We start from the raw sequence: 27,354 nt of genomic DNA on the forward strand, positions 1-27,354 counted from the left end.
TCAGTCACCGAGCAGGGAGGGGCGGGAAGCGGTTCCAGTACCTGAGACCCGGGAGGGAGCGGCGAGCAGAAGTCCGGAGCCGGGGCCCGAAGCACGGCCGAGCCCGGGACACGAGGTACGGGGGAGCCGGGGCTATCGGTATATTACACCCCATATCTACACTACACCCTAATACACCCCATATCTACACTACACCCTATTACACCCCATATCTACACTACACCCTAATACACCCCATATCTACACTACACCCTAATACACCCCATATACACTACACCCTGTCACCCCCCCATATTACACCCCATATATATACACTACACCCTATTACACCCCATATATATACACTACACCCTGTCACCCCCCCATATTACACCACATATATCTACACTACACCCTATTACACCCCATATACACTACACCCTGTCACCCCCCCATATTACACCCCATATATACACTACACCCTATTACACCCCATATATATACACTACACCCTATTACACCCCATATATACACTACACCCTGTCACCCCCCCCATATTACACCACATATATCTACACTACACCCTATTACACCCCATATCTACACTACACCCTATTACACCCCATATCTACACTACACCCTAATACACCCCATATACACTACACCCTGTCACCCCCCATATTACACCCCATATATATACACTACACCCTATTACACCCCATATATATACACTACACCCTGTCACCCCCCATATTACACCACATATATCTATACTACACCCTATTACACCCCATATACACTACACCCTGTCAACCCCCCCCATATTACACCACATATATCTACACTACACCCTATTACACCCCATATACACTACACCCTGTCACCCCCCCATATTACACCCCATATATACACTACACCCTATTACACCCCATATATATACACTACACCCTATTACACCCCATATATATACACTACACCCTATTACACCCCATATATACACTACACCCTGTCACCCCCCCATATTACACCACATATATCTACACTACACCCTATTACACCCCATATCTACACTACACCCTAATACACCCCATATACACTACACCCTGTCACCCCCCCATATTACACCCCATATATATACACTACACCCTATTACACCCCATATATATACACTACACCCTGTCACCCCCCATATTACACCACATATATCTATACTACACCCTATTACACCCCATATACACTACACCCTGTCAACCCCCCCCATATTACACCACATATATCTACACTACACCCTATTACACCCCATATACACTACACCCTGTCACCCCCCCATATTACACCCCATATATACACTACACCCTATTACACCCCATATATATACACTACACCCTATTACACCCCATATATACACTACACCCTGTCACCCCCCCCATATTACACCACATATATCTACACTACACCCTATTACACCCCATATCTACACTACACCCTATTACACCCCATATCTACACTACACCCTAATACACCCCATATACACTACACCCTGTCACCCCCCCATATTACACCCCATATATATACACTACACCCTATTACACCCCATATATATACACTACACCCTGTCACCCCCCATATTACACCACATATATCTATACTACACCCTATTACACCCCATATACACTACACCCTGTCAACCCCCCCCATATTACACCCCATATATATACACTACACCCTATTACACCCCATATATATACACTACACCCTATTACACCCCATATATATACACTACACCCTGTCACCCCCCCATATTACACCACATATATCTATACTACACCCTGTCACCCACCACTAATTACACCCCGTATACACTACACCCTATTACACCCCATATACACTACACCCTATTACACCCCACTAATTACACCCCATATATATATACTACACCCTAATACACCCCATATACACTACACCCTGTCACCCCCCTATATTACCCCCATATCTACACTACACCCTAATACACCCTAATACACCCAATATACACTACACCCTGTCACCCCCTAATATTACACCCCACATATACACTACACCCTGTCACCCCCACACACTACACCCTGTCACCCCCCCCACTAATTACACCCCATATCTACACTACACCCTGTCACTCCCCCATATTACACCCCATATACACTACACCCTATTACACCCCATATACACTACACCCTGTCACCCCCCCACTAATTACACCTTATATCTACATTACACCCTGTCACCCCCCATATTACACCCCACATATACACTACACAGTCACCCCCACTAATTACACCCCATATATATACACTACACCCTATTACACCCCATATCTACACTACACCCTATTACACCCCATATCTACACTACACCCTATTACACCCCATATACACTACACCCTGTCACCCCCCACTAATTACACCCCATATATATACACTACACCCTATGACACCCCATATCTACACTACACCCTGTATACCCCCATATTACACCCCACATATATATACTACACCCTGTATACCCCCATATTACACCCCACATATACACTACACCCTGTATACCCCCATATTACACCCCACATATATATATGCACTACATCCTATTACACCTCATATACACTACACCCTGTCACCCCCTAATATTACACCCCATATATATATATATATATATATACTACACCCTATTACACCATATATATATATATATATATATATATATACCCTAATATACCCCATATACACTACACCCTGTCACCGGCCACTAATTACACTCCATATCTACACTACACCCTATTACACCCCATATCTACACTACACTCTGTCACCCCCCCATATTACACCCCATATTACACCCCACATCTACACTACAGTCACCCCCCCATATTACACCCCATATACACTACACCCTATTACACCCCATATATGTATATACTACACCCTAATACACCCTGTCACCCCCCACTAATTACACCCCATATTTACACTACATCCTATTACACCTCATATCTACACTACACCCTGTATACCCCCATATTACACCCCACATATATACTACACCTTGTCACCCCCATATTACACCCCACATATATATTACACCCCATATCTACACTACACCCTATTACACCCCATATCTACACTACACCCTATTACACCCCACATATACACTACACCCTGTCACCCCCACATATTACACCCCATATATATACACTACACCCTGTCACCCACCATATTACACCCCATATATACACTACACCCTGTCACCCCCATATTACACCCCATATATACCACACCCTGTCACCCCCATATTACACCCCATATATACACTATACCCTGTCACCCCCCATATATACACTATACCCTGTCACCCCCCATATATATACACTATACCCTGTCACCCCCCATATATATACACTATACCCTGTCACCCCCCATATATATACACTATACCCTGTCACCCCCCATATATACACTATACCCTGTCACCCCCCATATATACACTATACCCTGTCACCCCCCATATATACACTACGTCACCCCCTTTGTTACACCCCATCTCTACACTACACCCTGTCACCCCCACAACACTACACCCCATATCTTCACTACATCCTGTCACCCCACTCTTCACAACCCATATATACACTTCACCCTGTGTCACCCCCCCACTTTACACCCCATATCTACACTACACCCTGTCACCCCCCCACTTTACACCCCATATCTACACTACACCCTAGCATCCCTCATATTACACCCCATGTATACACTACACCGTCACCCCCCCATATCTACACTACACCCTGTCACCCCCCCCACATTACACCCCATATCTTCTCTACACACCGTCACCCCCATATTACACGATACACTACATCTTGTCACCCCCCCCATATTAAACCCCATGCATACACTACACCCTGTCACCCCCCTTATCTACACTACACTGTCACCCCCATATTACACCCCATATCTACACTGCACCCTGTCACCATCCCCCCCAGTATCGTCCAGTAGATATGTAGTGTTAATCCTTCAGGGTCATATGGTCGGGGTCAGTGAAGGGGTTAATGTGATGCCCTCTTGGTCTTCCGGTCAATGTTTCCTGGTGGGAGCAGAGACGTTTTCTTAGAAGTTCTTGGCACCTGCTGCGCCCTGTAATCTGTATGGGGGGCGGGGGTCATCTGTCCTCGTTGTTGCCCCCCTGACCCTCCTGGAGGGTGACTGGTGGTGGCATCAGTCCTGCTGGTTATGGGACATGTTGTAGCCCATCACGTGTGGGGGAGGATTGTGACCTATTTAGACCCCTGGGGGCGGTGATGGAGGTCGTGACCCCGGGGAGTCAGGTTTGTCATCGGTGACGTCAGTCAGAGCTCCAGGGAAGCTGGGTGATTCCCCGATGTACAGTATATAGGGAAGTGTGATATCACCTGTGCGGCTGATGTCAAATAGTGACCCGGGGGAAGAGGAACATGTCCCTGATGAGTAACGGTGCAGCACTGCCAGCCTATATGTGTGTGTGTGTGTATATGGCGGCACTGCCAGCCTGTGTGTGTATATGGCGGCACTGCCAGCCTGTGTGTGTATATGGCGGCACTGCCAGCCTGTGTGTGTATATGGCGGCGCTGCCAGCCTGTGTGTGTATATGGCGGCACTGCCAGCCTGTGTGTGTATATGGCGGCGCTGCCAGCCTGTGTGTGTATATGGCGGCGCTGCCAGCCTGTGTGTGTATATGGCGGCGCTGCCAGCCTGTGTGTGTGTGTATATGGCGGCGCTGCCAGCCTGTGTGTGTGTGTATATGGCGGCGCTGCCAGCCTGTGTGTGTATATGGCGGCGCTGCCAGCCTGTGTGTGTGTGTATATGGCGGCACTGCCAGCCTGTGTGTGTATATGGCGGCACTGCCAGCCTGTGTGTGTATATGGCGGCGCTGCCAGCCTGTGTGTGTATATGGCGGCGCTGCCAGCCTGTGTGTGTATATGGCGGCGCTGCCAGCCTGTGTGTGTATATGGCGGCGCTGCCAGCCTGTGTGTGTGTGTATATGGCGGCGCTGCCAGCCTGTGTGTGTGTGTATATGGCGGCGCTGCCAGCCTGTGTGTGTGTGTATATGGCGGCACTGCCAGCCTGTGTGTGTGTGTATATGGCGGCGCTGCCAGCCTGTGTGTGTATATGGCGGCGCTGCCAGCCTGTGTGTGTATATGGCGGCGCTGCCAGCCTGTGTGTGTATATGGCGGCGCTGCCAGCCTGTGTGTGTATATGGCGGCGCTGCCAGCCTGTGTGTTTATATGGCGGCGCTGCCAGCCTGTGTGTGTATATGGCGGCACTGCCAGCCTGTGTGTGTATGTATATGGCGGCGCTGCCAGCCTGTGTGTGTATGTATATGGCGGCGCTGCCAGCCTGTGTGTGTATGTATATGGCGGCGCTGCCAGCCTGTGTGTGTATGTATATGGCGGCGCTGCCAGCCTGTGTGTGTATGTATATGCCGGCGCTGCCAGCCTGTCTGTGTATGTATATGGCGGCACTGTCACCAGGAAGCCGGGAAGACGCAATAAGAAAAGTAATGAGCGACTAATTCCATTATGAGGGATCAGAGCTGCTGAGGCGTAAAGCCGGTGACCTGCCGCTAATCCTGCCCTGGGCACCGCTGATCCTCGCACCCCTGCTGGGCAGCATCCTGCGCTCCTGGCCCCGGCCCCCATCTAACTGCTTAATTTCACATGGGGTCCAATCTACACAAAACTGACTATATAATTCTGTAGAACTACAACTCCCATAATAGAAACATTCAACTTGTCAGGACTGTATTATACTCCAGAGCTGCACTCACTATTCTGCTGAAGTATAATACAGGATGGAACTCTGGTTCAGTAATGTATGTACACAGTGACCCCACCAGCAGAATTGAGTGCAGCTCTGGAGTATAATACAGGATGGAACTCTGGATCAGTACTGGATCAGTACAGCTCTGGATCAGTACTGGATCAGTACAGCTCTGGATCAGTACTGTGTGCCCTCTGTTATGTTGTTGGCAGAAGACACATGCCCATCTAGCTCAGCCCTGGGAAGAGGAGTAGTTGATGATGGGGTATGTAGTTCCTCCTCCTTCTGTGCTCTGTGAGCTCCTCCTGCTCCTCCTCCTCCTCCTCCTCTTCCTCCTCTGTGCTCTGTGAGCTCCTCCTGCTCCTCCTGTGCTCTGTGAGCTCTTCTGGCTGCTCCTTCTCCTGTGCTCTGTGAGCTCTTCTGGCTCCTCCTCCTCCTGTGCTCTGTGAGCTCTTCTGGCTCCTCCTCCTCCTGTGCTCTGTGAGCTCCTTCCTTCTCCTCCTGCTCGGTGCTCTGTGAGCTCCTTCCTTCTCCTCCTCCTGCTCGGTGCTCTGTGAGCTCCTTCCTTCTCCTCCTCCTCCTCGGTGCTCTGTGAGCTCCTTCCTTCTCCTCCTCCTCCTCGGTGCTCTGTGAGCTCCTTCCTTCTCCTGCTCGGTGCTCTGTGAGCTCCTTCATTCTCCTCCTCCTCGGTGCTCTGTGAGCTCCTTCCACCTCCTCCTCCTCGGTGCTCTGTGAGCTCCTTCCTTCTCCTCCTGCTCGGTGCTCTGTGAGCTCCTTCCTTCTCCTCCTGCTCGGTGCTCTGTGAGCTCCTTCCTTCTCCTCCTGCTCGGTGCTCTGTGAGCTCCTTCCTCCTCCTCCTCCTCGGTGCTCTGTGAGCTCCTTCCTTCTCCTCCTGCTCGGTGCTCTGTGAGCTCCTTCCTTCTCCTCCTGCTCGGTGCTCTGTGAGCTCCTTCCTTCTCCTCCTGCTCGGTGCTCTGTGAGCTCCTTCCTTCTCCTGCTCGGTGCTCTGTGAGCTCCTTCCTTCTCCTCCTGCTCGGTGCTCTGTGAGCTCCTTCCTTCTCCTCCTCTGGGCTCTGGCACTGGAGGGGTTAATGCCGCCTCCCTGCCTGTAGCTGCTGAGTCAATAATGGCAGGAAGGAGGGAGGCGCAGAGTCCGAGATAATAAAACCTCCAGAATAAGTGTGAGGCCAGCGGTGTACGGCAGCAGCGGATGATGCGTCTGCAGGGGAGGAGTATGTGCCCCCCTGCCCCCGGCCATGTGCCCCGGCAGGGGGTGCAGAGAAGCCTTACATAAGGGGCCGGGGGGGTGGGTGGTCCCGGCTGCAGCTGCTCCTCTACTGTTTGACTTGGGATTTTCTCCTGGGAGCCGGTGGAGATGCCGGGCCGGCAGCAGGGGGTGATGGGAGGTGGTGGGTGCAGGGTGTAGGACCCCCGGATGTGTCTGACAGCGGCCGCTCAGCTCATGGACCTTCTCAGAGACTCAGTTGTACATTTCACCTTTCAGATGCCGTCCTACAAGAGAGCAACGCTGGACGAGGAGGATCTGGTGGATTCCGTCCATGAGGGCGAGGTGTACCCCAATGAAGTCCAGGTACGGGGGGTCGGGGGGCTCGCACGTCTACGACAATGATAGCTGTGACCCTGACTGCAGGCTGAAGAGTTTACACCGTAATCCAGGCCGCATAGTATGGGGGTCCCGTCTGCTCTGGTTCACGTCCCCTCCTGACCCCGCTGTGTCCCCTCCTGACCCCTGGTCCTGCAGTCTCTCTGGGGTAGGGGCAGGTTTCGGGGGGTTCCTGTATTGTAGGGTGTGGGCTTGTCATATGGTCGGCACATGTCTGTCCCCTCCTGCGTCTCTCCGGACCCTCGCTGTGATATCCCCTCATGAAGCCGGCTGACAGACGGAGCAGACTCCCCTCCCTGGACGTGGCGTAGACTGTCAGCTCCGCAGGCGACCTGGGGGTGGGGAGCGCAGCATGGAGCTGGGTGTGAGGAGATGCTTCACATTCCAGATGTGTCACCAACCAAAAACAATGGGAACCTGAGCCGCCTCCTCCGCCAGGTACGGTGGGATTATCCCATCACTGCGGGATTAAAGGGCCAGTAAGTCACTCGCCAAAGCAGCATGGATGTGGATCATCGGCCCATGGCTGATACCAGAGAGTAATAGATTGTATATACCTGTCCTACAGTCACCTCCCCCCCCCCCCCCAGCCTGACATGGCTGATACCAGAGAGTAATAGACTGTATATACCTGTCCTATAGTCACCTCCCCCCAGCCTGACATGGCTGATACCAGAGAGTAACAGACTGTATATACTGGTCCTACAGTCACCTCCCCCCAGCCTGACATGGCTGATACCAGAGAGTAATAGATTGTATATACCTGTCCTACAGTCACCCCCCCCCAGCCTGACATGGCTGATACCAGAGAGTAATAGATTGTATATATCTGTCCTACAGTCCCCCCCCCCCCCCCCCCCCCCCAGCCTGACATGGCTGATACCAGAGAGTAATAGACTGTATATACCGGTCCTACAGTCACCTCTCCCCTCTGCTGATGGATGGGAGTAATAGTCTGCAGGGTCTGCTCCCCCTGATCCTGTCTGTGGCCCTGGGCCCCTCGGCTGCTGGGTCTGATCTCCCCCTGACCCCGCTTGTGGGATTCTCTGGATGTTTTCCTCTGGTTTTCCCTGGATCGGCTCCAGATCCTCTTAATCCATTATCCAAACAAGGTGATGGTTTCCCACATCTCATCTTACGTGTTGGTGCAGGCGGCTAATCCTGGCCCGGGGGATGGGTCCTCACTAGTTATGTAATGTGCAGGAGCCCGGGAGAGCTGGGTGATGGGTCCTCACTAGTTATGTAATGTGCAGGAGCCCGGGAGAGCTGGGTGATGGGTCCTCACTAGTTATGTAATGTACAGGAGCCCAGGAGAGCTGGGTGATGGGTCCTCACTAGTTATGTAATGTGCAGGAGCCCGGGAAAGCTGGGTGATGGGTCCTCACTAGTTATGTAATGTACAGGAGCCCGGGAGAGCTGGGTGATGGGTCCTCACTAGTTATGTAATGTGCAGGAGCCCGGGAGAGCAGGGTGATGGGTCCTCACTAGTTATGTAATGCACAGGAGCCCGGGAGAGCTGGGTGATGGGTCCTCACTAGTTATGTAATGTACAGGAGCCCGGGAGAGCTGGGTGATGGCTTCTCACTAGTTATGTAATGTGCAGGAGCCCGGGAGAGCTGGGTGATGGGTCCTCACTAGTTATGTAATGTGCAGGAGCCCGGGAGAGCTGGGTGATGGGTCCTCACTAGTTATGTAATGTGCAGGAGCCCGGGAGAGCTGGGTGATGGGTCCTCACTAGTTATGTAATGTGCAGGAGCCCGGGAGAGCTGGGTGATGGCTTCTCACTAGTTATGTAATGTGCAGGAGCCCGGGAGATCTGGGTGATGGGTCCTCACTAGTTATGTAATGTGCAGGAGCCCAGGAGAGCTGGGTGATGGGTCCTCACTAGTTATCTAATGTGCAGGAGCCCGAGAAAGCTGGGTGATGGGTCCTCACTAGTTATGTAATGTGCAGGAGTCGGGGAGAGCTGGGTGATGGGTCCATACTAGTTATGTAATGATGTGCAGGAGCCCAGGAGAGCCGGGTGATGGGTCCTCACTATTTATGTAATGTGCAGGAGCCCGAGAAAGCTGGGTGATGGCTTCTCACTAGTCATGTAATGTGCAGTAGCCGGGTGATGGGTCCTCACTATTTATGTAATGTTCAGGAGCCTGGGAAAGCTGGGTGATGGGTCCTCACTAGTTATGTAATGTGCAGGAGCCCAGGAGAGCTGGGTGATGGGTCCTCACTAGTTATGTAATGTGCAGGAGTCGGGGAGAGCTGGGTGATGGGTCCTCACTAGTTATGTAATGTACAGGAGCCCGAGAGAGCTGGGTGATGTCAATCTGTGATGGCTTTTGCCTTGGTAGCAGTCCCCCCCCCCCCCCCTGTGGCTCTCTCTGTTGCTACAACTACAGCTCTCAGCCTCCTCTATAGTTGGGAATGGAGTACACAGTGTGCCCTCCTGTCACCCAACTTTCCTAGCAGCAGATGGCGGACAGTAACCATGTGACTGTGGGCTCTGGCAGTGCAGGGGTTAATGGCTGCTATGCCTGGAATGTTCCACGGCCCCCGGTGTTGACGTTGAGCCCCGGTTTCCTCGCATTGTGGCGGCTCTCATGTTCCTGACTCATCGGCCCGTGACATCACGCAGTGAACGTGCGGCCTGCTGGGGGCGCCACCATCGCTTCTCCTAATAACCTGCAGGAAATTGTCATCCCCAGGTGAACGTGCGAGGAGGACGGCACCGCAGCAGCTGCTGGACGGACAGGACGCACGTGGAGAAGAGGCTGCTGGTCCTGGTGGGCGTCCTCGCCATCGGCCTCCTGGCGGCTCTGCTCTCCCTCGCCATTCAGTACCAGAGAAGTGAGTGGCCGGATGTGGGGCAGTCCCATGTAAATCATGTAACATTCTGACTCATAGACAGAACATCTGCTTGCTGTCGGCTAATTGAAGGCTTCCTGTTTGTATCCTGACCTGACACATTGTAACAAACGCTCAGCTGTGAAGAGACAGGACAGGAGAGGTTCTATGCTTGCTGAAGCTTTGTTACAGTGTAGGAGGATTCAGCCTGTGGATGTAGGGTATAAAGGCGGAGATCTGGTGTGGGGATTAGAGACCGTCATGGCGGCCATCATTGTGCCGATCCCCCTCCTCCCCAGGGTCTTCCCTTATGTTGTAGTACCAGGGTTGGGAATGTCGGCCCCAGTGGCTGTAGAGGTGACTGTGTTGTCTCCTGTGTTCTGCAGATCATCGCACCTGTCTGTCGGAGTCCTGTATCTCTGTGACCAGCTCCATCCTGCGTTCCCTGGACCGCTCTGTGGACCCCTGCCAGGACTTCTACAGCTACGCCTGCGGGGGATGGATCAAGGCCAACCCGGTCCCGGATGGGCACTCCCGCTGGGGCACCTTCAACGAGCTGTGGGAGCACAACCAGGCCGTGATGAAGCATCTGCTGGGTGAGTGGCTGGCAGCGCCCGGACAACACGGCCGCTAAGGTTTCCCAGGCTCTGGATTATAGGGGGTGTCAGAAGGCTCCCCCCTGCCGGACCCCACAGCTTCTGCCAAGAAGTCTCCTCATTGCAGCAGATTATGTAACACCCAGCGCCGACCACATGACCAGTCTTATTAACCGCTGAGTGCAGCTATATCCTCTGTGGACATATAAATCTGTGCGGCAGTGACCCCACCAGCAGAATAGTGACGGCTACATAGGCGCCATTTACAACAAGCGCCAAAGATTTGACTTGCAGGTGAAATATATGGAACACTGCCCGCTCCTGTGAACTTATAGAAGTAGAAGCTGCAATGGTGTGTGTATGTATATGTGTGTATCTGTGTGTATATGTATGTGTATATATGTATATGTATGTGTATATATGTATGTGTATATATGTGTATATATATATATATATATATATATATATATATATATATATATATATATATATATATAATTTATTAGTTTTATTTATTTATATTATACACACAGCAATTGTAGGTGTTGGACAGCACTGTGCGGCAATAGCTCAGGTGGGTGCACAGCCTCCATGAAGTCAGACCCCGACTCCACTTGATCCAGAAAACATTAGAGACAAGGCGGCACTCCAGAAAGGCAGTGAATTTATTCACCCATCGTGCAATACAAAGTTTCAGTTTCCCAATGAAACTTTTTTCAAGCAACACATATATATTATATATAGTGTTCCAATGGGGTTTCATCATCTCACAATTTACTGAAACAAGTCACCCCTCCCTCAGTGTTGTGTATTCCCCAACGTGTCACTATAACTTGTCATGTGTCCTCAAGCATCAATTACAGCAACGCCTCCTGCTGGTCACAAGTCGCCTCATTGTCCGCTGAGGCATGACATCTCACTCTTAAAGGGCAGCCCTCAGATCATTGGGGTTCTGATGCCCCATGCACTGGAACACCACCACTAGACACATCTGCCCTGTACACTGTAATATCCCCACCACTAGACCCACCTGACCTGTACACTGTAATAATCCCACCACTAGTCACACCTGCCCTGTACACTGTAATATCCCCACCACTAGACACATCTGCCCTGTACACTGTAATATTCCCACCACTAGACACACCTTCCCTGTACACTGTAATATCCCCACCACTGGACACACCTGCCCTGTACACTGTAATATCCCCACCACTAGACCCACCTGACCTGTACACTGTAATATCCCCACCACTAGACACACCTTCCCTGTACACTGTAATATCCCCACCACTAGACACACCTCCCCTGTACACTGTAATATCCCCACCACTAGACACACCTGCCTTGTACATTGTAATATCCCCACCACTAGACACACCTGCCTTGTACACTGTAATATCCCCACCACTAGACACACCTGCCTTGTACACTGTAATATCCCCACCACTAGACACACCTCCCCTGTACACTGTAATATCCCCACCACTAGACACACCTGCCTTGTACATTGTAATATCCCCACCACTAGACACACCTGCCCTGTACACTGTAATATCCCCACCACTAGACACACCTGCCCCTACACTGTAATATCCCCACCACTAGACACACCTGCCCTGTACACTGTAATATCCCCACCACTAGACACACCTGCCCCGTACACTGTAATATCCCCACCACTAGACACACCTGCCCTGTACACTGTAATATTTCCACCACTAGACACACCTGCCCCGTACACTGTAATATCCCCACCACTAGACACACTTGCCCTGAACACTGTAATACCACCACTAGACACACCTGCCCCGTACACTGTAATATCCCCACCACTAGACACACTTGCCCTGAACACTGTAATATCCCCACCACTAGACACACCTGCCCTGTACACTGTAATATTTCCACCACTAGACACACCTGCCCTGTACACTGTAATATTCCCACCACTAGACACACCTGCCCTGTACATTGTAATATCCCCACCACTAGACCCACCTGACCTGTACACTGTAATATCCCCACCACTAGACACACCTGCCCTGTACACTGTAATATTCCCACCACTAGACACACCTGCCCTGTACACTGTAATACCACCACTAGACACATCTGCCCTGTACACTGTAATATCCCCACCACTAGACACACCTGTCCTGTACACTGTAATATCCCCACCACTAGACACACCTGCCCTGTACACTGTAATATCCCCACCACTAGACACACCTGCCCCGTACACTGTAATATCCCCACCACTAGACACACCTGCCCTGTACACTGTAATATCCCCACCACTAGACACACCTGCCCTGTACACTGTAATATCCCCACCACTAGACACACCTGCCCTGTACACTCATACCACCACTAGACACATCTGCCCTGTACACTGTAATATCCCCACCACTAGACACACCTGTCCTGTACACTGTAATACCACCACTAGACACACCTGTCCTGTACACTGTAATATCCCCACCACTAGACACACCTGCCCTGTACACTGTAATATCACCACCACTAGACACACCTGTCCTGTACACTGTAATACCACCACTAGACACACCTGCCCTGTACACTGTAATATCCCCACCACTAGACACACCTGCCCTGTACACTGTAATATCACCACCACTAGACACACCTGTCCTGTACACTGTAATACCACCACTAGACACACCTGCCCTGTACACTGTAATATCCCCACCACTAGACACACCTGCCCTGTACATTGTAATATCCCCACCACTAGACACACCTGCCCTGTACACTAATATCCCCACCACTAGACACACCTGCCCCGTACACTGTAATATCCCCACCACTAGACACACCTGCCCTGTACACTGTAATATCCCCACCACTAGACACACCTGTCCTGTACACTGTAGTATCCCCACCACTAGACACACCTGCCCTGTACACTGTAATATCCCCACCACTAGACACACCTGCCCTGTACACTGTAATATCCCCACCACTAGACACACCTGCCCTGTACACTGTAATATCCCCACCACTAGACACACCTGCCCTGTACACTCATACCACCACTAGACACATCTGCCCTGTACACTGTAATATCCCCACCACTAGACACACCTGTCCTGTACACTGTAATACCACCACTAGACACACCTGTCCTGTACACTGTAATATCCCCACCACTAGACACACCTGCCCTGTACACTGTAATATCACCACCACTAGACACACCTGTCCTGTACACTGTAATACCACCACTAGACACACCTGCCCTGTACACTGTAATATCCCCACCACTAGACACACCTGCCCTGTACACTGTAATATCCCCACCACTAGACACACCTGCCCTGTACATTGTAATATCCCCACCACTAGACACACCTGCCCTGTACACTGTAATATTCCCACCACTAGACACACCTGCCCTGTACATTGTAATATCCCCACCACTAGACCCACCTGACCTGTACACTGTAATATCCCCACCACTAGACACACCTGCCCTGTACACTGTAATATCCCCACCGTACACTGTAATATCCCCACCACTAGACACACCTGTCCTGTACACTGTAATATCCCCACCACTAGACACACCTGCCCTGTACACTGTAATATCCCCACCACTAGACACACCTGCCCCGTACACTGTAATATCCCCACCACTAGACACACCTGCCCTGTACACTGTAATATCCCCACCACTAGACACACCTGTCCTGTACACTGTAATATCCCCACCACTAGACACACCTGCCCTGTACACTGTAATATCCCCACCACTAGACACACCTGCCCCGTACACTGTAATATCCCCACCACTAGACCCACCTTACCTGTACACTGTAATATCCCCACCACTAGACACATCTGCCCTGTACACTGTAATATCCCCACCACTAGACACACCTGCCCCGTACACTGTAATATCCCCACCGTACAATGTAATATCCCCACCACTAGACACACCTGCCCTGTACACTGTAATATCCCCACCACTAGACACACCTGCCCTGTACACTGTAATATCCCCACCACTAGACACACCTGCCCTGTACACTGTAATACCACCACTAGACACATCTGCCCTGTACACTGTAATATCCCCACCACTAGACACATCTGCCCTGTACACTGTAATACCACCACTAGACACACCTGCCCTGTACACTGTAATACCACCACTAGACACACCTGCCCTGTACACTGTAATATCCCCACCACTAGACACACCTGCCCTGTACACTGTAATATCCCCACCACTAGACACACCTGTCCTGTACACTGTAATATCCCCACCACTAGACACCCCTGCCCTGTACACTGTAATACCACCACTAGACACACCTGCACATGCTCCTTGTTAGGACAGCAGGTACAGTGCCGTACACCGCAGAGCAGTACTGTTTCACATGAAGTAATTGGCGCTCGGAGGGCATCCTGGGTATATGCAGCTCGCAGGTGGCCGATCACAATACCTCTTTATGAGTAGTGGATACAGGGCCTGGTCTTCGATAATTATCTCCTGCCAGTGCAGCAGCAAAGTGGAAGCTCTGGTATCCATGGTTACGAACCACTTGTGGGGGAATTGTGTGCGTCCCGATCCACCGGAGGGTGCGTGCGTTTCCTATGCGTTTCCTCTGCTTCGTAACCGTGGATACCTGAACTTCCAGATTAAGAGGCATGCTGGTGAAATTCAGCTGGTGTCAGAAAGTTATATAGATTTATTTACTTCTACATAATCTCCAGTCTTCCAGTACTTATCAGCTGCTGTATGTCCTGCAGGAAGTGGTGTATTCTCCCCAGTCTCACACATTGCTCTCTGCTGCCACCTCTGTCCATGTCAGGAACTGTCCAGAGCAGCAGCAAATCCCCATAGAAAACCTCTCCTGCTCTGGCCAGTTCCTGACATGGACAGAGGTGGCAGCAGAGAGCACATACTGTGCTGGCCGTATGATTCTAGCATTGACTTTGCTCCTATATGGCTGTCGGTATTAGCGGATCGGGTTCCATGATCTGGTGTGGTGGAGGTGGTCTCGGCGCCCCCCGTAAGGTCAGGGTTCAGTCTCCGGCTGTAGTCAGTGGCAGCGAGCAGAGATGTGGAGATGGTTCTAGCAGGAAGGGGAGCGATCAGCCCAGGATCTCCAGGATGGTCTCCTCTCCTTGTATGACCTGCGGGGATCCCATCTCCAGAGCACAGACCTGGCTGTGACCTTCATATCCGGAGCCAATGCCCCTCCCCCTCCTCGGCTCCCGTCAACATCGCAGATAAGAGGTTGTTTACACGGGGGTCGTGGCTGCCACTCTACGCCCCCCCCCCGCCTTATGTCTAAGGGTCCGCAGTGTCCTTGACCCCCCCCCCCCCCCCCCCCATCTCCCATCTGTGTCCTAGGGAACAGGTGTTCAGCGTGACGCTGGCGATCGCATCATAAAGTCACCTGAGAGCGGGGGAGGGGCAGCGTCCCATATCATCGGCCTCCATCTGACCGCTGTGGGGGGAGGTGGAATTAAAGGGATATCGTCCCGTAGAGGTGGAAGTCCTCTAGTCATTCTGTGTGCAGCTAAAGTACAGGCAGCGGCACCCAGCTTTCCCAGGGACCTGAATGACATAAGTATAATGTTATATACGGAGGAGGAGCTGTCACCCCCCCCCATGTGACTTCTCCAGAATGTGCGCACAGACCACGCGGCCCCCGGAGGTTCCTGTATGGTGGGTCAGGAATGAGCGGAACGTGTGGGATTCGGCTTATGTGATGTTGGGGGAGGGGGGGGGTTGAAGGTCGCTAAACTATTCTGGTGACTGTAATAGGAGCCAGATGGAGCCGCAGCTTATATCAACACCAGGCCCCAGGGACTCATGGGGGGAGGGTAGAAACACTATCTGATGGTGATGGGGTGGGGGGATCACTATCTGACAGAGGGGGGGTGGCAGGATCACTATCAGATGGAGGGTTAACTATGTGACAGAGTGGGGGTGGCGGATCACTATGTGACAGAGGGGGGTGTTGGGATCACTATCTGATGGTGATGGGGAGGTGGGATCACTATCAGATGGGGGATCACTATCTGACAGGGGGGTGGAGGGATAACTATCTGATGGGGGTGGTGGGATCACTATCTGATAGAAGGGGGCGGGATCACTATCAGATGGAGGGTTAACTATCTGACAGGGGTGGGGTGGCGGATCACTGTGACAGAGGGGGGTGGTGGGATCACTATCTGATGGTGATGGGGAGGTGGGATCACTATCTGTCACATAGTGATCCGCCACCCCCCCCCCCCTCTGTCAGATAGTGATCCCACCCCCCCTGTCAGATAGTTAACCCTCCATCTGATAGTTATCCCTCCACCCCCCTGTCAGATAGTGATCCCCCCCATCTGATAGTGATCCCACCTCCCCATCACCATCTGATAGTGATCCCATCCCCCCCCCTTCTGTCAGATAGTGATCCCACCACCCCATCAGTTATCCCTCCACCCCCCTGTCAGATAGTGATCCCAACTCCCCATTACCATCAGATAGTGATCCCACCAGCCCCCTCTGTCACAGTGATCCGCCACCCCCCCTCTGTCAGATAGTGATTCCCCCATCTAATAGTGATCCCACCTCCCCATTACCATCAGATAGTGATCCCCCCCCCCCCCTCTGTCACATAGTGATCCGCCACCCACCCTCTGTCAGATGGTGATTCCCCCATCTAATAGTGATCCCACCTCCCCATTACTATCAGATAGTGATCCCCCCCCCTCTGTCACATAGTGATCCGCCACCCCCCTCTGTCAGAGGGGGGGGGGGGATCACTATCTGATGGTAATGGGGAGGTGGGATCACTATTAGATGGGGGAATCACTATCTGACAGAGGGGGGGGGGGATCACTATCTGATGGTAATGGGGAGGTGGGATCACTATTAGATGGGGGAATTACTATCTGACAGAGGGGGGGTGGCGGATCACTATGTGACAGAGGGGTCTGGTGGGATCACTATCTGATGGTAATGGGGAGTTGGGATCACTATCCGACAGGGGGGGGGTGGCGGGATCACTATCTGACGGGGGAGTGACGGGATCACTATCTGACGGGGTGATCACTGACAGAGGAGGTGGTGGGGGGATCACTATATGACCGAGGAGGGTCATTGTCGGACGGGGCGGGATCACTATCTGATATGGGGGAGGGGGGCTGCCGGGATCACTATTTGGAAGATGGTGATTGTATTACAACCTGGGGGGGAGGGTATACCTGGGGGGGAGGGTGATTGTATCAAGATTTGATAACCGCACTCTGGTCCATCTGATTTATAGTCGTGACCCCATGTCGCCTCTTCGATCAGTCTGGGGGAGGATGGGGGTGATATTTTCTCAGGCACTACACCATACTTGAGAAGCTGTGGGGTTTATTCCAGTCTGTGGGGGGCGCTGTACATAATTTTCCTCTTTCTGGTTGTAGAGAACACGACCATGAACCTGAGCAGCGTCGCTGAGCACAAGGCGCAGAGATATTACCAGGCCTGTCTGAATGAGTCCAAGATCGAGGAGCTGGGAGCCAAACCCCTGCAGGAGCTGATAGAGAAGGTATGGCCGCCCGCTGGGAGGGGGGATGAGGGGTCCGGCCGCTCTGGCCCTCGTGTTCACCTTCTCTCCTCCTCACAGCTCGGGGGCTGGAACATCACTGGGCCCTGGGATAAGGACAACTTCCAGGAGACGCTACAGGCCGTCACCGCTTATTACCGCATCTCCCCGTTCTTCTCAGTGTTCGTCAGTGCAGACTCCAAAAACTCCACCAGCAACATCATCCAGGTGAGGAGAGTGGGGAGCAGCGCCCCCACATGGAGGCCATGAGCCCGGGGGCCTGACCTGCATCATTCAGGAGGTCAACTGCATCCTCCAGAGCTGCACTCACTATTCTGCTGTTACATCATGTCTTCTCCAGAGCTGCACTCACTATTTTGCTGTTACATCATATCTCATCCTCCAGAGCTGCACTCACTATTCTGCTGTTACATCATGTCTTCTCCTCCAGAGCTGCACTCACTATTTTGCTGTTACATCATATCTCATCCTCCAGAGCTGCACTCACTATTCTGCTGTTACATCATGTCTTATCCTCCAGAGCTGCACTTATTATTTTGCTGCTGTTACGTCTTGTCTCATCATCCTCCAGAGCTGCACCCACATCATGTCTTATCCTCCAGAACTGCACTCACTATTCTGCTCTTACATCCCGTCTCATCCTCCACAGCTGCACTTACTATTCTGCTCTTACATTACGTCTTGTCCTCCAGTCACTGTATTTATGGAGCCGCCTTTGCTTCTCCCCCAGATAGACCAGTCCGGCCTGGGGCTGCCTTCCAGAGAGTATTACCTGAATAAGACCTCCAACGAGAAGGTGAGTGCCGCCATCTTTGCCTCTGTCTTGCTTCTCATCCATGCCCGGGGGGATTAATCTTTCCCTGTCATCCATCATTCAGGTTCTTACCGGGTACCTCAACTTCATGGTGCAGCTGGGGGTCCTGCTGGGGGGAGAGGAGAACAGCACACGGGCCCAGATGGAGGAGATCCTGGACTTCGAGACTGCCCTGGCCAATATCACCATCCCCCAGGAGAAGAGGCGAGACGAGGAGCTCATCTACCACAAGATCACCGCCCAAAAGCTGAAGGTACCGAACAGCCTGTCAATCACCCTGCACGGCCCCCTCTCTGCTGTAGTTCTCGGGGTCTTAGTGACTAGTGATCTAGTTTACTGGGACCCTGATGAGTCGTCACTAGAAACAGATCTGGTCACATTTATCATCTGTGCAACCCCCCCCCCCCCCCCATTCTGCACAAAACCTCCCCCAGAGCTTGTACATAATGTATCCGTAGCCGCGCCGGCCTTGATGAATCCTGCACAATTGTTTTGGCTAAAACATTTTGGCTAAAAAAAAAGCCTGTCGGGGTAGGAGAGGAGGACAGCCGCCCAATTGTGCAAAAGCTGAAAAATCCCACATGATCTGACTAAAGTAGCGATAAAACTCCGCCCACTCAGAGCGTAAAAAACACCACAAACTCCTCAAAAGTAGCACAAAGGCCTTTATACACTGCGCAATTTCTTATACCTCGTGCAAAAACTTGTTAGCCAGAGCAAAAGTAATGGTGGCAAACCCAAAGATCTGAAACCCTGCGGCTATAAACTAGCTAGAAGTCATGAGATGTTATAGCCGCAGTCATGTTTTTTTTTCAAGATCCTCAATAGGCTGAAAAAAAAAAACATTGGTAAAAGACTGTAAGATGAAGATACCTGGTGGAATATAGAGAAGTACAGCACGGGCTCCATCATGGCTGCAGCTTACAGCTCTGTGTCCTGAGGAGCCACATAGGTGATGGAGATACATGGTAGTATATAGAGAAGTACAGTACAGCTCCATCATGGCTGCGGCTTACATCTCTGTGTCCTGAGGAGCCGCATAGGTGATGGAGATACGTGGTAGTATATAGAGAAGTACAGTACAGCTCCATCATGGCTGCGGCTTACATCTCTGTGTCCTGAGGAGCCGCATAGGTGATGGAGATACATGGTAGTATATAGAGAAGTACAGTACAGGCTCAATCATGGCTGCGGCTTACATCTGTGTCCTGAGGAGCCGCATAGGTGATGGAGATACATGGTAGTATATAGAGAAGTACAGTTCAGCTCCATCATGGCTGCAGCTTACATCTCTGTGTCCTGAGGAGCCGCAGAGGTGATGGAGATACATGGTAGTATATAGAGAAGTACAGTACAGGCTCAATCATGGCTGCGGCTTACATCTCTGTGTCCTGAGGAGCCGCATAGGTGATGGAGATACATGGTAGTATATAGAGAAGTACAGTACAGCTCCATCATGGCTGCGGCTTACATCTGTGTCCTGAGGAGCCGCAGAGGTGATGGAGATACATGGTAGTATATAGAGAAGTATAGTACAGGCTCCATCATGGCTGCAGCTTACAGCTCTGTGTCCTGAGGAGCCGCATAGATGATGGAGATACATGGTAGAGTTCATGGTAGTTCAATCACATATTTATGACTGAGCTCAGCAGTGACACCTGTGGTAGTTACAGCTACTGACACCCAATAACCAACCCCGCCCCCCCCCCCCCCCCCCCCCCCCCAGGCTGTAGTTCGTCTTTACCGGAAAAGTGCACTAGATCATTTAGTTCTTTCTGAAGACTAGTTCATTTTGACCTGATCATTCACAAACTCGCCATCACTACTACTGATCAGCCCCGATGTCTTGTTATATCACGGCGCCTCCTCTGTTCTTGGCAGGATCTGGTGCCGGTGGTGGACTGGATCCCCTTCCTCAGAACAGTCTTCCAACCTGTAGAAATCAATGAGACTGAACCGGTGGTCGTTTATGCGAAGGAATATCTGCAGGACGTGTCCAACCTCATCAACCGCACCGAGAAGAGGTAGCGAGACTGCCGTCTGCTGGGGTCATGTGATCAATATGACAACCAATATGGCTGCCATTGTGCTTGTCATCTAACTTGTGGCTTATGGGCTGTAGTGGCGGCCATATTGGTTCTCAGAGTTTCTAGTAACCGATGTTAATGAAGTTGCCAGAGTTCATGTTCCCAGGGAGGGGGGATATTTTGGGGACACCTTCTTTCCTTTCCTTCGGCAGCCGTGTAATTGCAGATATTTCCTGCAGGATTCTCAATAACTACATGATGTGGAACTTGGTGCGGAAGACAAGCCTGCTGCTGGACCAGCGCTTCCAGGACGCCGAGGAGAAGTTCATAGAAGTCATGTACGGAACCAAGAAGGTGAGAACCAGACACTGGTTTGATGAGGGACCCCCAAAACACAGGGCCCTGTACTCTAATCACCTCCAGAGCTGCACTCTTTAAAATTCTGCAGGTTACTGTGCTCTGCATTGCGGTGGATGTAGCTGTACGCTGCCTGGTATAAACATCTCCCAGAATGCAACACATGGCATTATAGCGTCGGTGGGGAGTAATGTGTGTAGTTGCAGCTTTGGATGTGACTGGAGTATCAGCTCTGTTCTATCCTGTCCTGTTGTCCGTTCTGCACGTTAGTTCAGGAGAAGGCAGCAGTTATCTGTGCAGGAAATAGCGCAGCCCTGATGTAACGCAGCGGCAGGAAGTGGGGGAGAGCGGGGGAGGCAGCATCTTCAGCCCCGATCCTGGTGGATGCGTCACAGCTGCAGCTTCGGCTCAGTATCGCCATGTTTATTTTTTGGGTGGATGTTTCCTGAATGTAATACAGGCCCCGATCCTTCTCTTCCCAAGTCAGTCTCCTGTGATTTTCCCCTCCCCCACAACCTGCAGCCATCCTTTATTCCAGTACTGTAGGCATTGGCTTGTACACGATCCCTGTGTTCTGTTGCCGCCTCTTTCCACCATGATTGATTTCTGATCGCTATCGCCCCTTAGACCTGCACCCCCCGCTGGAAGTTCTGCATCGCTGACACCGATAACAACCTCGGCTTCGCTCTGGGAGCCATGTTTGTCAAGTCCACGTTTGCCAACAGCAGCAAAATCAGGGTAGGTGAAACACACACTACAACCATACTGACTGCCGGATGATGGGAGTTTCTGTCATCCACCTCTGTGGTATCTATATCTGTACATCCCCCTATATGTGGTCTCTCTTTCTATCTATCTATATCCCCTCCCTCCCATATGTGGTATCTATATATCTGTGTATGTAAATTCCCCTGTATGCGATATCTATATATGTGTATGTACATCCTCCCTATATGTGGTATCTATATATGTGTATGTACATCCTCCCTATATGCGGTATCTATATATGTGTATGTACATCCTCCCTATATGTGGTATCTATATATGTGTATGTACATCCTCCCTATATGTGGTATCTATATATGTGTATGTACATCCTCCCTATATGTGGTATCTATATATCTATGTACATCCCTCCCCCCCCCCCCCATATGTGATCTTTTCCCCCCCATAGTCGCCTTTTCCTATAGCTTTCGGTTACTTATTAGATACTAGATGTATTGAGCGTTTACAGCAGCAGTAAAGTGATCTCTGTGCAGTCATTATAAAGCTATTACCATATAAGACAATTGTAGTAATGTGACCGCTGTGCCGCAGGCCGTGCAGATGATAAAGGGGATACGGAAAGCCTTCGAGGAGAGTCTGGAGACGCTGAGCTGGATGGACGAAGAAACGCGCAAAGCGGCCAAAGAGAAGGTGAGAAGACCTTCTACAGCTATCTGTTATCAGCCACTGCCGGCTGGGGGTATACAGCATATGCCGCTGTCTGTATCTGCCACTCATGAACCTTTGTCCTCTCAGGCTGAAGCGATCTACGATATGATTGGGTACCCCAACTTTATTATGGACCCCAAGGAGCTGGATAAAGTGTTCAATGATGTGAGTGTTGTCGACCATTACATTTGGTTAGAGGGCGACTTTGCCGCCAGGTCCGGAGTTAACCCCCTCACCGCCGGCTTGTCTTGTAGTATGAAGTGACATCGGACCTCTACTTTGAGAACGTCATGATGTTCTACAACTTCTCTGCGAGGGTGACGTCCGATCAGCTGCGCAAACCGCCCAACAAAGACCAGTGAGTAATGGCGTCCGCCAAAGGGGGTGGTCGGGGAGCAGATGAGGGGAGGTATCAGCCGACCCCACTGCTGCTGCACTAAAACTCCCAGCTGTCTTGCAGGACAGTAAGGTCACCATGTCTTCTTGACTGGTCACCGGTTCTCCCCTAGGTTTACTGCACAATGCGAGTTCTCCAATCTCCTCTGTTTTCCAGGTGGAGTATGACGCCCCCTACAGTCAATGCCTATTATTCTCCAACCAAGAACGAGATAGTCTTCCCTGCCGGAATCCTCCAGCCTCCTTTCTACACCAGCTCCTCACCTACGTAAGACTTTCATGTCTCTTATCAAGTTGCGTGAGGGTGAACAATCTTCCATTCACCCTTCTGTAACCTTTACGTGCCGCAGACCTAGATTGTGCTTGATGTCTGTATTAACCACCTCTTTACCACAGGGCGTTGAACTTTGGTGGGATCGGTGTTGTGATGGGCCATGAGCTGACCCACGCGTTTGATGACCAAGGTGCGTGTCTTAAGCTGGTGGTTGGTTTCTTGCAGTCTTCGGTTCTTGTGTAACCACCTTGTCTTCCCCTTCAGGCCGAGAGTATGATAAGGATGGGAATCTGCGGCCATGGTGGAAGAACTCCTCGGTGGAGGCCTTCAAGAAACAGACGGAGTGCATTACTGAGCAGTACAGCAGCTATAAGGTCAACGGAGAAGCTGTGAACGGGAAGCACACCCTGGGGGAGAACATTGCCGACAATGGAGGACTCAAAGCCGCCTATAGGGTAAGGTTTCACCTCCATGGTGCTATATACACTGCCCTTGTCTGCTGCTGTGTTGACTCATAGGAAACAAAGCCGAACAGCGCCCCTAGTGGCAAACTGTGGTCCTAACTGGGTCTCCCGGGGCAATGAAAATCTGAATTATCAGGGGGGTCTGTACTGTAGAATCAGCTCTGCCCGTCCATTATAATTTCTAATAGCTGCTGGTTTTAGTGATTGCAGGGGGATATCTGGTTAATAGAGACGCGGCCAGAGTACCGTGGGACGTGTGCAGCCACAACGTCTATTTTGCTCCTCTTCTACACGGAATCAGCCTTTTACACTTGAGGGTGCTAGATTTGCTCCTCTGGACAATAATTGGGTCATGTAAAAGTGTCAGTGATTGACTAAGGAGCAGGAAAATGCCCATTCATTAGCTGCTCGCATCTTTTGTACGGGGGGGGGGCGGAATTTATTATCGGCCAATGGCAATATATTTAAATGGTGGCAAGAACAATAGTGTGATCGTTTGTGTGCTCTGGCCCTGGCTTGTATAGGAGCTGCAAAAGTGCGCCAATCTTGCTGATCGGAGCTCTGGTGTGGCCATGGATGCCGCATGTGAAAGGACGTTTTAGCTTTTGCAGTCCGTTCTTGCATCCATTCCACTTTTATAAAGGGCCTGGCGGGCTCCGGGAGATCAGCTCTAGTCTCCTGTAGATTGCAGCATCCTTTGTCTGTCTTGCAGGCTTATCAGAACTGGGTGAAGGAGAACGGGGAGGAGCAGGTGCTGCCGTCCTTGGATCTCACCAATGATCAGCTCTTCTTCGTCGGCTTTGCTCAGGTAAGAGCATCTTTATGGACTGACATCACATGTTTCTGTGTCCCTCAGTATAATGTGGAAAGGAGCGGCATATGTTACTAGGGCTCCTCCTTCTTCCACAATACAGAGGGCAAGATAGCTGCCACTTCCTAGCACTAATACCTGTTGGAAACAGTCAGCAATATTTCTTTTAACCCTTTTTGGTGGTCTCCTTCAGGTCTGGTGCTCTGTGCGGACTCCGGAGAGCTCACATGAAGGTATAATCACTGACCCGCACAGCCCATCCCGCTACCGTGTAATCGGCTCCGTATCCAACTCCAGAGAATTCTCTGAGCATTTCCAGTGTCCGGAGGAGTCGCCAATGAACCCCACAAAGAAATGTGAAGTGTGGTGACCGAGCGGGCTGGGGGGGAGGGGGGGATCACAATGAAACCACTGACAGGCGATTGGGGGGCTCGCTCCCAGTACTGGGGGATTGTTTACAGTGATAGCTGACATGAGACGTTTCTTAAAGCTGTAGCGACACTTTCCACTTTCCTGACTGTCGGATAATTCCGTGCACTAATCCGTAGACGACTATGCACCTTTATTACACGTCTGTCCTGCACTGAGCTGCTAAAGTCACCGGCTCTTGGCTTCCTGCTTTAAGGACCTTGTTGGGGGGTTCTCGATCCATGAGACAGGGGGGCTCCCTATAACACTAGTTCCTATTGCAGACCGGCTGAAGGGCGGCATGGTGACAGCGCCACTTTTCGTGTGGTTTAGGTCTTTGGGATTCCCACTAGAATTGACATGTCATGTAGTGGGGGGGGGCCGCGCGTTCTTAAAGTGACAGGACAGTGGGAGTTGCGCTGCTGCTAAGTTTTGGAGAACAGCGCTATAGCCATACGTGCGTCCTGCCCGTGTACATATTCTGTGTGTATATATGTGTGTGACTTTTGTACATATTTATACTGTTTGCGGCCGGCCTTCTTCCGGTTATCATGTGCCTGTTCCTGACGCTCAGTCGTTCTGTCCGGCGCAGTCGCCTCCGCGCTCTTTACCGCGGCTCAGACTCTGCCTGTAATTTTTGCCTTTTTTACAGCCGTTTATTCCATTTTGTATAGAAATCAGGAATCTTGTATATCACCCAGTGCCTAATAAACAACATTCTGCTTTGTATCTGGTGCATTTTGCTATCTGTGCTCCCGCCACAGCCGCCACCTTCAATTTTCCACACATGCTGCTGCTTCGAGGTCTCTTCTCATTCCTGGCTTTTTATATTGGGGCATTTGACAGCAAGCAGAGTTGGGGATGTCACTGTGATACCTAGAGGAGGTACCCAGCATGCAGTGCGGCCGCAGCCCAGACATCTGCTCCTGATTCTACACTGGAATGTAAGCGCAGGAAGGAAGTGAATGATTGAAGACAGATGGGAGGCACAGCGCCATCTACACCTGCCCTGTGTTACTGCAGCCCCAGTATAATAAACAGATTACGCATTGGATGTAACTGAAGGGAATGCCTCCGCACATAATGATCTGTTGTCTAAATTATACAACGTCATGAGGTTTTTAATTAAAAAGAAAAGTGACTCTTTGAAAGCTGTCGTCCATGTGGCTGATGATTTATCCTCCAGAGCTGCACTCACTATTCTGCTGTTACATCTAATCCTCCAGTCACTTCCAGAGCTGTACACATTATTCTGCTGTTACATTATATATCCAATACTTCAGTCACCTCCAGAGCTGCACTCTCAGGATAAGTTTGTGTCTCATTTCATTTGTATAAAAACTGAATTCTGCTGTCTTGCATTGTGGGAGATGTTAGTGCTCACAGCACTTCTGATACAGAGATCTATAAATGACTATGCTTTAGTTTGGCAGTATTGTGGGTTGTGATGGCGTCTCTCACCAGGTCCTGCCATCCCTCGACAGCAGGGCTTGTACGCTGGTGTTCTGGACCCCACATTCACAGAATATTCGTAGAATAATTCTGGAAGATCATAGAATACCCATAAACTGACTGGGGCCTCTGTAATCAGATCCAGAAGCCTCATCTGTATGTACAGGGTTGGAGAACTTGTCCAGCTCTGAGGCCTCTGGGGGCGGCTGCTGCTCCAAATGAGAGGAGAATCGGACAACAGGCGCCTCAGATGATGTGACCTCCATTTAATAAATATATTTAGTAAAAGGTTGGCGCAGCAGCTCTGGTTCCCGATCCCCGGGCTGCTACCTTGAGTGAAGACCCAGTCGTGATGTCGGCCCCACTATGCCAGTCAGCGGCTTTACGGGCCTGACATGTCGCAACCCAGGTCCCGGCTCAGACCGGAAAGCAGACCCTAGTGCTGGAGCCGGGGAGG

At 51.2% G+C, this 27,354-nt stretch overlaps 1 protein-coding gene across 3 annotated transcripts; it reads left to right on the top strand.

Moving 5' to 3' along the window:
• Positions 1-26,596, top strand: ECE1 (endothelin converting enzyme 1). Of its 3 annotated transcripts, none has more exons than XM_069946880.1 (19): positions 1-115; positions 7,318-7,404; positions 10,140-10,281; positions 10,665-10,874; positions 18,318-18,442; positions 18,521-18,667; positions 19,191-19,256; positions 19,339-19,527; positions 21,156-21,298; positions 21,541-21,655; positions 22,286-22,396; positions 22,976-23,074; positions 23,180-23,257; positions 23,347-23,450; positions 23,646-23,756; positions 23,885-23,952; positions 24,027-24,217; positions 24,939-25,034; positions 25,231-26,596. In XM_069946880.1, the coding sequence occupies exons 2-19, from the start codon at positions 7,318-7,320 to the stop codon at positions 25,405-25,407; spliced, it is 2,259 nt and encodes a 752-aa protein (XP_069802981.1). In that variant the 5' UTR covers positions 1-115; the 3' UTR covers positions 25,408-26,596. The 3 variants fall into 3 exon arrangements, with proteins under 3 accessions (XP_069802981.1, XP_069802982.1, XP_069802980.1); XM_069946881.1 differs by lacking the exon at positions 1-115 and adding an exon at positions 6,986-7,045; XM_069946879.1 differs by lacking the exon at positions 1-115 and having other exon boundaries at positions 7,154-7,404.
• Positions 26,597-27,354: the final 758 nt, after the last annotated feature.

This window comes from Dendropsophus ebraccatus, chromosome 12 (genome assembly GCF_027789765.1).
Source record: "Dendropsophus ebraccatus isolate aDenEbr1 chromosome 12, aDenEbr1.pat, whole genome shotgun sequence".
Taxonomy (NCBI): domain Eukaryota; kingdom Metazoa; phylum Chordata; class Amphibia; order Anura; family Hylidae; genus Dendropsophus; species Dendropsophus ebraccatus.